The sequence below is a fragment of the Marmota flaviventris genome, chromosome 6, assembly GCF_047511675.1.
Source record: "Marmota flaviventris isolate mMarFla1 chromosome 6, mMarFla1.hap1, whole genome shotgun sequence".
In the NCBI taxonomy this organism is placed as follows: Eukaryota; Metazoa; Chordata; class Mammalia; order Rodentia; family Sciuridae; genus Marmota; species Marmota flaviventris.
The window spans coordinates 102,278,571-102,293,270 of record NC_092503.1 but is presented as its reverse complement, the minus strand read 5'-3'; the positions used below and the strand labels follow the sequence as shown (position 1 = coordinate 102,293,270).

The 14,700-nt window shown below is 39.1% G+C and overlaps 1 protein-coding gene across 1 annotated transcript in view; it reads right to left on the bottom strand.

The window, feature by feature from the left end:
- Positions 1-14,700, bottom strand: part of Pkhd1 (PKHD1 ciliary IPT domain containing fibrocystin/polyductin) — a 432,276-nt gene that overhangs the window by 289,019 nt on the left and 128,557 nt on the right. The window contains exon 36 of the mRNA XM_027938269.2: positions 4,379-4,591. Coding sequence (XP_027794070.2) covers positions 4,379-4,591 — 213 coding nt within the window. The remainder of the gene's footprint in view (positions 1-4,378; positions 4,592-14,700) is intronic.

The following is a 14,700-nucleotide window of genomic DNA, read 5'->3' as shown; positions in this document are numbered from 1 at the left end:
GAAAAGCTTGTTCAATTTCTTGCCTTACCTCTCCCCTACTTGCCCACAGCAAGAGAATGTACAACAAGAAAGTTGGAAGGAAGAATGAAGCAGCAGACTGCACGCCTACCACTCCAAGCACCTCTGCTACAGCTTTTTAGGGGGAGAAAGGAATGTTTGAAAAGTACAAGACTGAAGGCTTAAACTGGATTCATTAAACCTGACTTTTGTAATATGGGAAAGCAAATGAAAAGTACCAGCCCAAGGTGTTGTTAAAGGACAGTAAAAAAATATCCATTGGAATATGGATGAAGCTGGGAACTGTGGTGCACCTTTATTCCAGCAACTCAGAAAGCTGAGGCAGGAGGATTGCAAATTCAAGGCCAGTCCTGGCAAGTACATGGTGAGATGGTATCTCAAAATTCAAAATTAATTAATTAATTAAAAGGCTGGGGATGTAGCTCAGTGTCAGACTGCTAGTCAAGAATGTGTAATGTCCTAGTCCAATCCCTAGTACTGCAACACAAAAACAGTTAAATTAAATTTTAAAATAAAAATTGATAAAGAAAGGGCTAGGGATATTGCTCAGTGGTAGAGTAACCCTGGGTTCAACTTCCTATAACATACATACATATACGCAGGAGGAGGGTGGGGGGAGGAGGAGGAAAATGATAGTGATCAAAGAAAAACAAGTCTATTCTGTCTCCCAAACATCCCTAAAAATGTACCTCTCCCATTTGTGTAGCCTTGCAGCCAATTAACACACCATACCAGCTTGTTTCCCATGAAATCCCATCTAATTTTTTGTGGTGATAAAATTAGGGGAAGGCAGAAAATCCTTTCAATTCTGAACTGAAGAAATCCAAGATCGCTGGAGAGGAAGGAGGAAAGCCATAATATATACTAAAAAAAAATAGAGTATATAATGGCTCTTGGATAAAGAGAGATTTCAAAATTCTGGGAAACATCAAACTTTCAAATTTGGGGTCCAATTAGAGAAAACATTTCAGCAATCTTTTAAATCTCTGCTGATATTTGATAAGACCTTTCTATGCTCCGGATTCTGTACCAGGAACTTAATAGGCATTTTCATTTGCCTGATCCCACACACATTTTATTCAGCCTAAATGACAAGTGACTTCAACTTTATGCTCCAGTTTATACAATAGTAAATATTGTACCAAAGATGACTGTTCCTCCCTACGATCTTCAGTCAATTTGAAATATTAGATCCTGAATTAAAAGTCAAAATCTTAAGATTTTAGTTGAAGTAACTTAGAGGGTACCTATGGGTTTTGTCTTCCCAGCAACACTTTTCTTCTGGAACTATCTTTCTTTGGGTGCGATGATTCCCAGAACATATCCTCACTCAAGCACACATACACATACATGCATGAGCACTCAGGTGCACACACCCCACACTTCCTGGTCCTTGCAAAGCAAAATCGCATCTTCTCACATGGCTCTATGGACCTTGAAGAGTGGTAATGGAGTGAGAAGGTGACTTCCAAATACTTCAGCTTTTGGAACCCTGAAAGGCCCTCCGGGAAGCATTTGGGTTCCATGCAACACAGTTTGAAAATCACTAATCAGGAACACACTTCTACATACACATCCTACTCCGTGCACACTGGATTGTGCTTAACCACAGCCTTATTCTCTTTAGCAACCAAAATAATAGAATACAGTACAGTGTTCACAAGAACTGTGAAATACAGACAACATGGTACTTACAGAAAGAAAACCAGCCATGTCTAAACTTGCTTACTTACATTGCTTTTTTCCCTTATTTATTTCTACTAAATTCTTATGATCATAACAATTGCACTAGTGTTTTCCTCAATCATTTCCCACATACTAGCTTTTTCTCGGAAATTTCCATTTATATTTAATGTCTGTATCTTGTAATTTCTTGAAAAGGACAAAGACAGAAGTCCAGTCAAGGCCGTAATACTGCTTTTCTCCTAAGAAACTGTCAACCAAATTTCTCAGGGAGGAACTGGAAATGAAATGAGAGACATTGATAAATTTCCCTGCTGAACAATCAATAAAAGTCCCACCATTCTGCTCAGCCTCCCACTGTGGAAGCAAGAGCCATAATTACATTGTCAAAAATTCAAGTTGCCCAGGCTGACAGCGACCCCCTTGAAAAGTGACAAGTGATTGGCACTCTATTCGAGGTGGTGAAGCTGGATTGGCAGATGGGACAGCCAAGGCAAAAGGCAAGAGTGAAATTTCCTTATTGACTACAACCACCCAAACCTCAGACCTTTACTCTGGAGGAATCCTACAACCCTTTCATCATATAACACATCAAAGTGAGCAGGTGACAGAGCTTACTAAATAATCTGAACTCCACCCAAGATTCAGAACATCCCCTGTCCTGTACAGCTGTATATGGGAGAAGGGGTGGTTTAATGTCTGGTGAAAGTCTTCTATACATGAGTGTGTGCAAGTTTCATCAATTATAGAAAGACATAAAATGTGCTTTCAACTCCAGCTTTTCTTGTGACAACTGAACAGCAAAGCCTGTTTGCTTAGCATTTTAATCTATGATAAAAATCAGCTAGAGCAGAAGGGTTACAAAGGGCAATAATGAAGAACACAAAGGGAGAGAGAGGATGGGAACAGTATTACCCAAGGAGTAGTTAAATTAGAATCCATCAGTGGCTGTACTTCTGTATGTTCAAAATCAAGGCTGCAAAGGGCCTGATTTGCTGAGCAGTGCTCTACTTCTGAGTATGCTAGGGCCCACGAAAGTGGTTTCCAAGAACTTGGTTCTAACCATGTCCAGGAACAGTGGTTGTCCTGTGCTGAAAAGCAGCTGCACCCGGAGAGATTAAAATCTAAAGGTATTCACTGGGTGGTGGGAACAGAACAAAAGGTGCCTGGGAATGTTGTTGACTCATAATCTCCAAGGCTAAATCCTCTCCTAGCTGATGAAGAGATAGGCACAAAATTTAATAAGGACAAAAATTGCTAGGCAGGACAGGCCCTATGCCAAATTTTGAAATAAAAGCCTCTGCCCCCTCAACATTTCCTTACCCCCTAAAAGAAAATATGATATATTTGGTACTGGGTACTCCATGATTTAGGAAAAAGAAAAAGAATATAATCAAAATAGTAATAGCTAATACTGCTTGTGTGTTATTGTGTGCCAGATACTCAGAAACCCTTCATGAGCACAGCATGGGGGCTGTTTTCTGCTTTCATAGAGATTAATTTGTCCAAAGTCATAGCTCAAAAGTAACAGAACTAAACCGATTTCTGATTCCACAACTGTCAACTACTAAAATCAGTGAATTTCCAAGTGCAGTCAGGGGACCATTTGAATCAAACCACATGTAGGTTCCATTGAAATGCACATTCCTGGGTTCCACCCCAGGCCCACTGAATCAGACTCTGGGGATGAGACCCAGAAATCTAGATTTATACACTCTCCCCAAAAGAGTCTTCTATGCACCTAATAATGGTGAATTATACTATTCTGAGAAGTAGAGTGAATGTTGGGTCATTAGGGACTTTCTGGGTACAAAGCAGTGAATCACATTGCTCACTCTTTTGCATACTTGACAGCAAAAGAAAATTAGTTTTTCTCTAAAGCCTCAGTGTCATCAGACCCACCTTTGGCCCTGGGAAAAGGCCAGGGACATTATGCAAAGATTTTAACCATGATATACCACCATGCTGGAGGGGAAATCTGTTTGAGACCTCAGGTGGTGAGGGAGAAGATTGATGAGCCACAGAGGTGCCTGGGATTCTCTGATAGATACATCACTATACACCTCACATCAGTGGCTACTCTTTTCTATATAATATAGAAGTGGGGACAGTCTTATATAGAGAGGAAATAGCTTTATTTCACATGTGTTCAATGTGCAAGCTCTATGTCATGTGAGATCCTAGACACCCCCTGAGGGAAGGGCTTTGGGGAAGCAGTTGAATAGACACTGATGGCAGTCTAATCTGAAAACATAAATGGAGAGGGAAGTTGGGTGGGAGGAAGAAAGGGAATAAAGAAGAGGAAATAGGGTAAAAGGAGGAAAAGGAAAGAGAAGATAAAAATGAAAGAAGCAGAGGGAAAGGAGGTCTCACTCTCCATACCCAGTAGCATCGCACAGCTGGAGAGGCAAAGTGTCTTTTAACTTTCAAAATTCTCAAAACACATGACTCATCTACTGTGCTTCAGTTTCATCATACTGACTGTAAGCATTGGCACTGGGGATTTCTTTGGTATTTGCTTAATCACAAAGACTTGTAAGCACATAAAGGTAGATTATGAATGCTCACTGATTGATGAAAGATGTAAATTTTCCATTTTTATACATCGATTTTTACTGCTTGCACATTTACTATACAGAGCCCTATTTCATTTCCTCTAGTCAACTGCCTCACTCACCGTGCAAGGAAAGAGTTCCATTCCTCACAGCCAGAAACTTGACTCCAAAGGGAAAGAAGGGCATAGAGTGGGAACTCCCATAGAGTTTGATCTCAGCTTTGCCTTGGAAAGGCTTGCCCTTGGATCCAATCCGGAGTTCTCCACCATCAGAAACAAGGATGGAGTGGGCCCTCAGCTGGATGGGTCCTGGATCCATAAAAATCAGCTTGCCCCCTAATAGACAAAGAGAAAACAGTCAGTCCCTAAGAGGGTATGTCTCACCCATTTTTGACAGTTCCAATGCCTGATGAAATCCCCTTCATTTATATACTTTTTCTGGAACTTAGACTTATTTTATTTTACACTCTTTTCCAGAACTATATTAGGGTATATCTGACACTCAAGAATAGAAACAATGTTTTATTAAGCCAGTTAAGTAAGGCATTCTAAAGCTTCATTTGTAATATTTTTCAAGACAATAATCTAAACATACAGAAATTTAGGACTGGTTAAACAAAGCATTCGAAGGCTTCTAACTTTATCATTTAACAAGAAATAAAAACAGCTTACAAAATAAAGCTTATAAAAATTGGGAAACAAGTATAAAAAAATAGGGAGAGAAGAAATGTGCCAAAAGTAAAAGAATTACAATAAAAGGTAATACAATTAGGACTAACATAATGTCACTTGTGGCATTTTTAACTGGTATCATCCATTATACTTTCTTTTGATGATAGACACTAATTTCTTTGAGAGTTCTGCCTCCATTGAATAGATTTGAGGGACATTGCCAATCAAGACTTTCTTTTCCTACTATAGCTTAAGACACATAATAAAATTTCAAAAGGAATGTGAAGCAAAGGGGGAGAAAAGACAGGAAATGATTAAATCTTAATTCCAGTGGTGGTATTCTAAAGAGTCTTGGAAGAGTTCCTGCTTCTGAGACCTCCACCTGTCACCTCCCTATCCAATGCCCTGATTCCTGTTTGTTTCTATGCCTGCTTTGCGAACTGATTTCCATTGATTCAGTACACTACCCAATACCTTCCTGATATGTTTCCTTTTAAAAGAGAGTTAAACTTCTGTTATTTACAACCCATAACCTTAACTGATTCAGACACCATTCTGCTCTAATGTCCCAGTTATCTATAACACAGAAATATAATTTTAAGATAAAACTATTCTCAATAGTGAGAGCAAATAATTCAATATCAAAAAGATACTCTTATCTCTATAATATCTTTCTTCAGAAGGATTTAAAATATTTACATGTCATATACAATTTCTCAATAATGTTGAAATAATTAAAGTATCACATGTAAACACTTAACATGAACAAGCTATTAAATCTATCTTCCTGCTAAAAGTGGTTTGCAAACGTACTGCACTATACTTTTCTACTCTGTACAGAAGTGGTTAAAGTTGTGACTATATTGGAAGCACCAGAGGTTCTCTTTTCCAAACCCTATAACAGCTTCCCATCTTGTTCAGAATAATTCAAAGTCCTTATACTGAGCTACAAAAGACCCCTCTTGATTTGCCACCCATCTCTGAACATCTCTCCAACATCATCTTTTGAAATATACTCTTTCATTCATCTGCTCTGCTATAGTTTGAATATGGTTGATCCCCCTCAAACTCATGCAGCAGTTTATACCCCAAAGTTTTATGTTAATGGAAGTAAGAGGCTGGAAACTTGACATGCTATGTTTAGAAGGGGGGGCCACTGGGAAGTGATTAGATTGGATTCGATTAGATCATTAGCGTCTAGCCCCTGTGATTGAATCTTAGTTACTATATAAGAAGAGGGAGAGAGACCACACAGAGATATGCACATGTTCCTGCCACATGCAATAGCTAAGGGGGACCTTACAAAAGGTTGCACCATATTGTTTGGAATTCTAGCCTCTAAACTTTAAGTCAAAATAAATCTCTTTTTATATAAAGTAACCTGCACCCAGTACTTCATTATAGTAATAAAAAGCTGACTACTACATATTCCAAATATATTGACCTGCCTGTTGGTTTTCAATCAGATCTCAAATCCTATGCATTTGATCTTCTTTTGCTTAGAATTTCTTTTGCTGAATTTGCATGTTAGGAATAGCTCAAAGGAGCCAGGCATGGTGGCTCATGCCTGTAATCCCAGCAGCTTGGGAGGCTGAGGCAGGAGGATCATGAGTTCAAAATCAGCCTCAGTAAAAGCGAGGCACTAAGCAACTCAGTGAGAGCTGTCTCTAAATAAAATACAAAATAGGCTTGGGGATATGACTCAGTGATCAAGTGCTCCCGAGTTCAATCCCTAGTATCTCCCTTCTCCCCCCCCCCCTCGGCCCAGAAAAAAGTGGCTCAAAGGGTAGATTCCATTATTACACGGTGAATCTTAGTGAGGAGCTATAGACAGCAAAGACCCGAACCTGCTAAATTTATTCCTATATCCAGTGTGCCAAATTATCGAGTTGAATCATTGCTTCTGTCCAGAAATAACAACTGAGAGTGATTAATCACACTCTGGAGGAATGAGAGGTAGAGAAGGAAAAGGCTAAGATGCCTTTAGTTATTTTTTTAACCTTCATCTTAGTGCAGAGATAATGATTAATAAATGTTTGACCAATAGTCAAATGTAGAGGCCACTTCTTCCCTGACCTTCTGTTCTGAAACTTTCTTGAGTTTTCTTTGCCTCACTTCATCAAGACTTTCAGTCTTCACTCACAAATTCCAAGCCACACACCATCAGTAACAGGCACAAGATATTTATTTGGACTTGACCTCTCATGACTCTTTCTGTTCAGCCACAATTAGATTGACAGACCTCATCCAGGCATACAATTTCTCCTTCTGTAAGATGTTCATGGGAAGAAGTCCTCCTTCAGAGAATTATGGTGAAAGTTATTAAAATGATACTTATAGGTCCTTGCTCTAAGGTCTGATAGCTACCGGATTCTTAATGTAATGGAGTCTGCTGCCATCACACTCACCATTTCGGCTCCCCAGGCTATTGCTACCGTTGTCCCATCACTTTAGCATCTCACTGCTACCAGTCCTGACTTTCCCTTTGGACCACATCATAAAAATTATTCTGTAAGGTAAGTAAATGCAAAAATAGGGAACTCTCTTCTGTCAGTCTATAGACTCATGCTGTAGCAATTGTACTCTGATTACCAGACATCCATAGGAACCACGAGCAATTTTGACTTTAATTTTCCCTTCCATTATCATTGCACCTAGAAATGCAGTAATCAATATGAATCCCCCTGAAAACAAGGAGAAAAAAACACATCTTTTGATGTGGTTCACATATTTATGTTAACTAAAACTTTCATACACAGTCACATTTCATTGACATCATAACTAAATATGTTCAAGTGCTGGATCATGGATTTGCATGGCAGGACTCTTTATTTCAAATAATCAGGAAATCCAAAATGACCTTGATGAGTAAGTGGCAAAAGCGGGGTACAGACTCTGAGTTCCTATCTTGACTCTGCTATCAGGTTCTAAGTGACCCTCAAAAAATCTCTGGGCTTCAGATTACTCAGGTGTAGTGTGTTTTCTCATTGGCAAAGTGGATGGTAGAATCGTGTATACACTGAGGGTCCTCCCCACTCTAGAGCCTTGAACATGCCCATCTTTAAGAGTGCAATCAACTGCACATTTGACACTAATGGAGACATGAAGCTCATGCTTTCCCCACACCAACTAGGCTGCAGTGAACTTAGAATTTCACTTGAGAAAAATCTATGTATGGTCAACAATTCAAATTAGACTATAGGAAAACAAGGGTGCTAACCTTTGTTAGGCACTACCATGAACCAAAAAATCTTTAAATTTTTGTCTGAAATGACTTTTAAAATAAGTCTTCAAGGTCAACCTCCCATTCTCTATTTTGCAAAGCATGACATGGGCTTGGAGAAAGAAGCTCAGACCTCCTCCAGCCCAGAAGAGGTAGAGCCAAGCACTAGAACCTAGGGCCACCTTATAGAAAAGCTCATATTTTACCCATTTCTACAAATGGTAGTTTTTTACTAATTAGGGTTAAGAAAAAACAAGTGTTAACCTAAATACTTTTGCCTATGGCTTATTTGTATATGGTTTATTTTAATTTTGTTAATGGAGATACACCTCACCTCGTTCCAAAAAGGATTTGAAGAAGATTATAAGGATTAGTGGACAAATGAATAAACCTGGGCTTTGTCCCTTATAGCAGTAAGCAAAATATTAAATACACCGAAACAAATTTTAGAAATTTTGAAACATTGGTTACTGACCAGAACCAATAATGCTGTTAATGAAGGGAGAAGAGTTCTACTCAAAGAAAAGGAATAGTTTGTACTGTGAAGAGTGCTATCAGTTGGACTAATTAATGCAAACATCACTGACCCCTGCCAAAAACCAACTGTTCCCCACTTCATCAGTGGCAAATACAAGTGCATCTAGGTACATTAAGAGGAGAGACTGATGAGGAATTCAGCTATTTTTTGCCTGAAACAATAAGCAATAAGCAGAGTGAAAGCTTCTCTTTGTGAAAATAAAGCTTATATGTGCTCCAGATCTGCACCAAGACCTCAAGATTTCTATCCTCACGCTTTATTGCTTTACAATAAATACAGAGTGGCCTGCTTCACAGGACAGTGACTTGAGAATGGGAGGACAGTGGGAGGACTTTATCTTTTCACTTTATAGAGCTCGACCCCATTTCTGAAAGCTAAAATAAAGAGCAGGGCTGAGACCAGCCTTTGACTGTGACCCTTAAATTGCTTTCCTGAAAGCTGACTACATCCCACAAGTGACCTTGAGTAATTTTATAAAAATCAATCAACCATCATTATTGTTACTTCCCCTCTAAAATAAGTAAATGATCATAACTTTTTACATGTAATCACTTCTTTCCATTAAACATCTCTTTTATTTCTTTTAAAGGGAAGTAAAAGAGACTTTTAACAGCTAGCTAATGTTTGCAAGGCACATCAAAACCTATTTTTGGCTAACCCTACAATTAACCATCCTCTATAATGACCACAAAATAATTTGTTGTGTTTTTTTAAAGTTCTATTTTCCCTTCACAGAAAAAAATAGAGCCTAAGTGTTTTACCATATAATAATACTCTTTAAAAGAGCTGGCCATCCCTCCTGTCTTCAATTCTTTTCTTCCATTCTCTTCTGAACCCTCCTTGGTCAGGCCTTTGCCTGTCTTCTCTATCAAAACTGTTCCTGTCAAGGTCATAAATGGCAACCATGCTGAGAAATTCAGCCCTCACTTCTCCTGAGTGGCCAGCAGACTGTGACACCCTGGGTGCTTCTTCTTTCCTGAAATTCTTTCCTCTCACTTGCCTAGCACCATATCTTCCTTATTTTCCTCCTAACTCCCAGGTATCTCCTTAGTCCCTTCCATCTGATTTCTCTGATCATCCCAACCAACACTTGGTATATCCCAAGACAATTTGGCCACTTATCAGACTGTGCACACCACCTTGGTTGTCTCATCCTGTCTCAAGATTTTAAACATCATCCTATGCTACTTGCTGATCACTCCCAAATTTATATCTGCAAGCCTGACTTCCACCCTCAAGATTCATACACCCAACATCTCTAGTTGGATGCCTCTCAGGCTTCTCTGCTTGGCACATCCAAAATCAACTCCCCCTATGGCCTCATGGACCATGCCATAGTTTTCCCATTTCCATGAATGGCTTACTCCAATCTGTTGCTCATTCTGAAAACCATAGGGTCGACTTTTGCTCCTGTCCCACAACCAAACCTTCAGGCAATCTGATGCATTCTACCTTCAAATATTTCCATGATCGTTTCACCACCTCCATAAATCCTTCTAAAGTCTAAGATACTTTCATCTCATCTCTGGATTATTCAGCCCTTACTTTGCTTCAAGGTCAACTGTCAAAACAGCACCCAGTGTTGCTGGTTTTCCTTTTAATGTAAACCATATCAGTTATCTCTGCTCAAAATCTTCCGATGGCTCAGAGTCAAAGCCAGCGACCCTCTTCTGTATTGCCTTCTCTGGTCCAGTCTCCCTCTATTCTACCCTTTGCTCACAGTACTCTGTGCACACTGACTTGCTTTCTTTCCTCATAGCAATGGCCCTTGCCATGTGCAAATTTTCCCACCCACCTCAATGTGCATTCTCTACTCACTACATTTTGCTCTGTGGTAGTAAGCCAATCCAACAAAAATATAATTCGCTTACTTACTTACTATTTTCATTAGAGAAGTACATTCCACAGAGAAAGATTTAGATCTCTTTTGTTCATAGCCATAGCTTCTTCAGTGCCTAGAAAGGTTCCTGGCACATGGGGAATGTGGTATGTCGTCACTAAATATTTTTCAAGTAAAAATGGCAAGTTGGCTGTGAAAGTGAATGAGGTCTCTTGGAAAGGAAATGTGGAATGAAGACAGAGAGTCACAAGAGGAAGAGACTATCAAACACCCAGATTTAAAGACTAGAATGAGGAGAAGTAGCAGAGATTCTTGAAAGTGAGTCAATGAATTAGATAAATGAAAGAAGACATTAAAGGCTGCAGAGACACAGGCTTTAAGAAAAGTTTCAAGGGTTATAAAAGTGGTAATGAGAGTGTCAAACACTTAATGTCATTTTTAGAAGGATCAAGGCAATGCCAGAGCCAGCAGGCTGGGTGAGGAGATAGTGTCAGGTGATAAGATGAACTCAAAGAGTGACTCCATCACAAGCAAAGGGAAGGTGGGAGGTGAATGGAAGGGAGACCAGGCAGAGATCTGAGGACCCCAACTAATTAAATAATCTGTATCACCAGACTAGATATTTCATTTACTCAAAGCTTGAACTACCTGAATTTTAAGGTGCAAACCGTCCCATTTATTTACTCACATTGACTAACGGCCATTTAGCTTTTCTTCTTAAAATTTTTAGCAGCCTGTATCTCATTACTGTTCAATTGTTAAATTGTCACATCATAGTAAGGGAAACCTGGGAAATTCCCTTCTCCTGAAGAATAGAGATGATCACCATCCTGGACGGACAGATATGACTCTGCCTCCATCACGAGTATGGCTGAATGATCTGGGCAGAGCTGGAGTTCATCACTGTGCCCTACTGTTGTGGGCTGTGGTAGTGGGAGCCAGGAGGAGGCCAGGAAGAACAGGAGTGTAGCACCCAGCAAAGGCAGCCACATCCATCCGGAAACCTGCATTGTGATGGGGATGCACACAGTTTCCTTTGTTGGAAAGATCCGGATTAGACTTGTGCCTGATCCACTGGAGCAGAGCCTGGCAAGCCTTCGAGGTGGGCTTGTCCCCAGCCAGAGAGGCGGAAAATCAATTTGGCTGGCAAACGAGAGCCCCCAAGAGCTCAGTCCACGCTCCATAATCCTATCCACTAGCAGCTCAGGAAATAGATGCCTGAGCTCTCACATATTCATGGGGGATGTGAGGCATAAATCAGGCTTTAAGGATTGGGGGCAAAGGGAATGGACGCTCTGACTGGGTACTAATTAATCAAGCACAGAACACCTAAACCAAGCAACCTGGGACGGAGCCACGCACACACGGGCAGGCAAAGGCTGCTGCTGCTGCTGTGTTTCCATTTGCTTTTCATTTCAATTAAAATAGATATCGGACGAAATTTTCCCCTTTAGCTGATGCTGCTTATGCATCCCCCTGTTCTTCCTTTAATTAAAAAACATGCTTATTGCAATACTTGCCAGAATCACTTTAACGGTATTTTAATTGTAATGTCTCTGCCTGATTAAAAAAAGAAAATATGAACTAGAAAGTGTTTGCAAAAATGTTCTCAGGATACAGGAAAAGAATCATATACCTCCCCAGAACTAATGCCACATATTAATTCCTTAATTATTCTGATACTGAAGCCAAATGGGGAAAATGTAGAGGTAAAAAAAATATATATCTAAAATAAAATCACTGACTTAGAGTTGCATATAATAGCAGTTGGAAGAGAGAGTTTTCATCAGCTCAGATTCAGCTAAAAATACTATGCCCAGGATAAGCCCGTTCAATGTGGCCAGCTTAGTTGCCACTGTTCTTTGCAAAGGTCACATAGCCTTTAGAAAAAAAGAAAGTAGGGGAGGTTAATTGCCTTCCAGTTCTGAGAATTCTACAAGATTCATTTTATTGTTTCAGGGTAGTAGCTCCCAAACTGGAGCATGCCTCAGAATCACCTAGAAATCTTAAAACAAAGATTGGGCAGCATCACCTCCAGAGTAGGTTTGTGGTGGGCCCCAATAATTTGCATTACTTGCAAGTTCCCAGGTGATGTTGCTGCTGTGGATTGGGGACCACACACTGAGAACTAAAGGTACTCATACACTGCTACAGGCAAATGAAGTGAATGCTGTATGGAGTGGGGGTCCATTGTCTCATGATGTTGACTGTCATCTAAAACAGCCTGAGAAATACAAACCTGGAACTACAGATTAATACTCAAATCATTTAACTAACATTTACTGTTAATTTCCAGTCCCTCTGTCAGCTGCTAAAATAAACGTGAAAACATACACTCTCCACTTCCAGAACCTCATAGTGAAAATGAACTGCTCTCAGTAAATGGAAACACCCAAATTTTAGTGAATTGGCCTATTTTATGGATAACAGAAAAAAAGGAATGTACAACTCAGATTTTGCTTTTTCTTCAAAATATAAAATACATTAGCCTTATATGTGAATTAAGTCTACTCTAGTTATAAAATAAAAACATTTTTTAAAGACAAACTATACAGAAATGTTTAAAGGAACTCAAACACTTGAGATATAACTAAATGCATTTGTCAATAGCTACTGCTATCAATTACTACTTAATTTGATTTCCTTTCTACTTCCAGAAAGTCATTATATTATTTTTAAAAAAATATTTTTAGTTGTAGACAGATACAATGCCTTCATTTTTGTTTATTTATTTTTATGTGGTGCTGAGGATCAAACCCAGTGCCTCACATATGCCAGGCAAGTGCTCTACCACTTAGTCACAGTCCCAGCCCTCATTACATTGTTTTATCAATAAAGCTTCTTGCATTTAAGTGCTCAAGGCCCTCAGCTATTCCATGGGTTTCTAAAAAGTCACTTAAGACTTCAGAAAGAAAACTATTTTTGAAGAGAAACAAAGAAGACAAAGCAAACAAACAAACAAAAAAAAAACTGTCTTTCCCCCAGATAAATAGATAAAAATCTCCCTAGCTACCAAATTCACTGAAATAATCTTCTTCCTTCTCTTTATCAAAGTTCCCTTAACATTCATCCAGTCACATTTCTGACCAGCCTGCTATTTGATACACTTCTCTGAGCAATCTATTTATTCAATAGGTTCTAAATATAATTATTCTCTGAATATTGTACATATGATTTGGCTATACCATAAAAGTATTCTAAATGAAAGAAGTTATTTCTTCCAATAATATAAAAAATGAGAATATCTCCTACCTGGCCCCAGGAATATTGTCCAGTGCATGAAAACCCATAGTAAACAAAAGCTCAGTTTTCAATATATTTTCATCTGCACAAGAATCCCAGATACCAAAGTATCCCAGATTTCTAGCTCCATTCCCAGTCTGGATAAATAGGATGTAGGGGTCATTAATCAACAAATGAAATAGAGAGGTAAGGAGAAACCAAGTCATGAAAGACTCTGTGAGCCATATTATGGTTAGACTTGAACTTACAGGCTAATGGAAAGCCAATGAAGGGTTTAAGTAAGGAAGTTTGAAACGTTTATCTTTCATTACTGAAAATATTATAGCTGCTGTGCTAGGAAAAGACTGCTCCCATTTGGTAGCATTTTTCATATTACAATATCCAAGTTGTCAAGACATAAAACTGTAAATTGTTAAATATCTATCTATCTGTCTGTCTGCCTATGTACTGAAAACATGCCCCTTCTCACAGCAGTGTCTTATCTTTCATTTAAGGCTAATCAAGTGTGTCTGGGACTGTTCTCTGGAGGTAAATAATGTAAGTCATTGTCTGATTGGGAAAAACAAGGGGTTTCAGAGCCAAGTGTCCCCCACATTAAAAAGCCTTTGTCTCTGATCTCCTGATATACAAATAGCAAATGAAATTGGTCACTGTCTGGACTGAACCACTAACATTTGAGGATACCAGGAAGGACTCTGATTATAGACAAATTCACAACTAACATTCATCAGTCTCTTCAGGTCAGAAACTCATTCATTAGTTCATTCATTCGACAATTATTTGAGTACATATTACATGCTGTGGGACATGATGGGGCTGGTGATATAAAGGTAAGCAAAAACAGATTTGGCTTTCCTAAGCCATGTTAGTCAAATTTTCATTACTGTGATCAAAATACCTGACCAGAACAACTTAAAGGAGGGATGGTT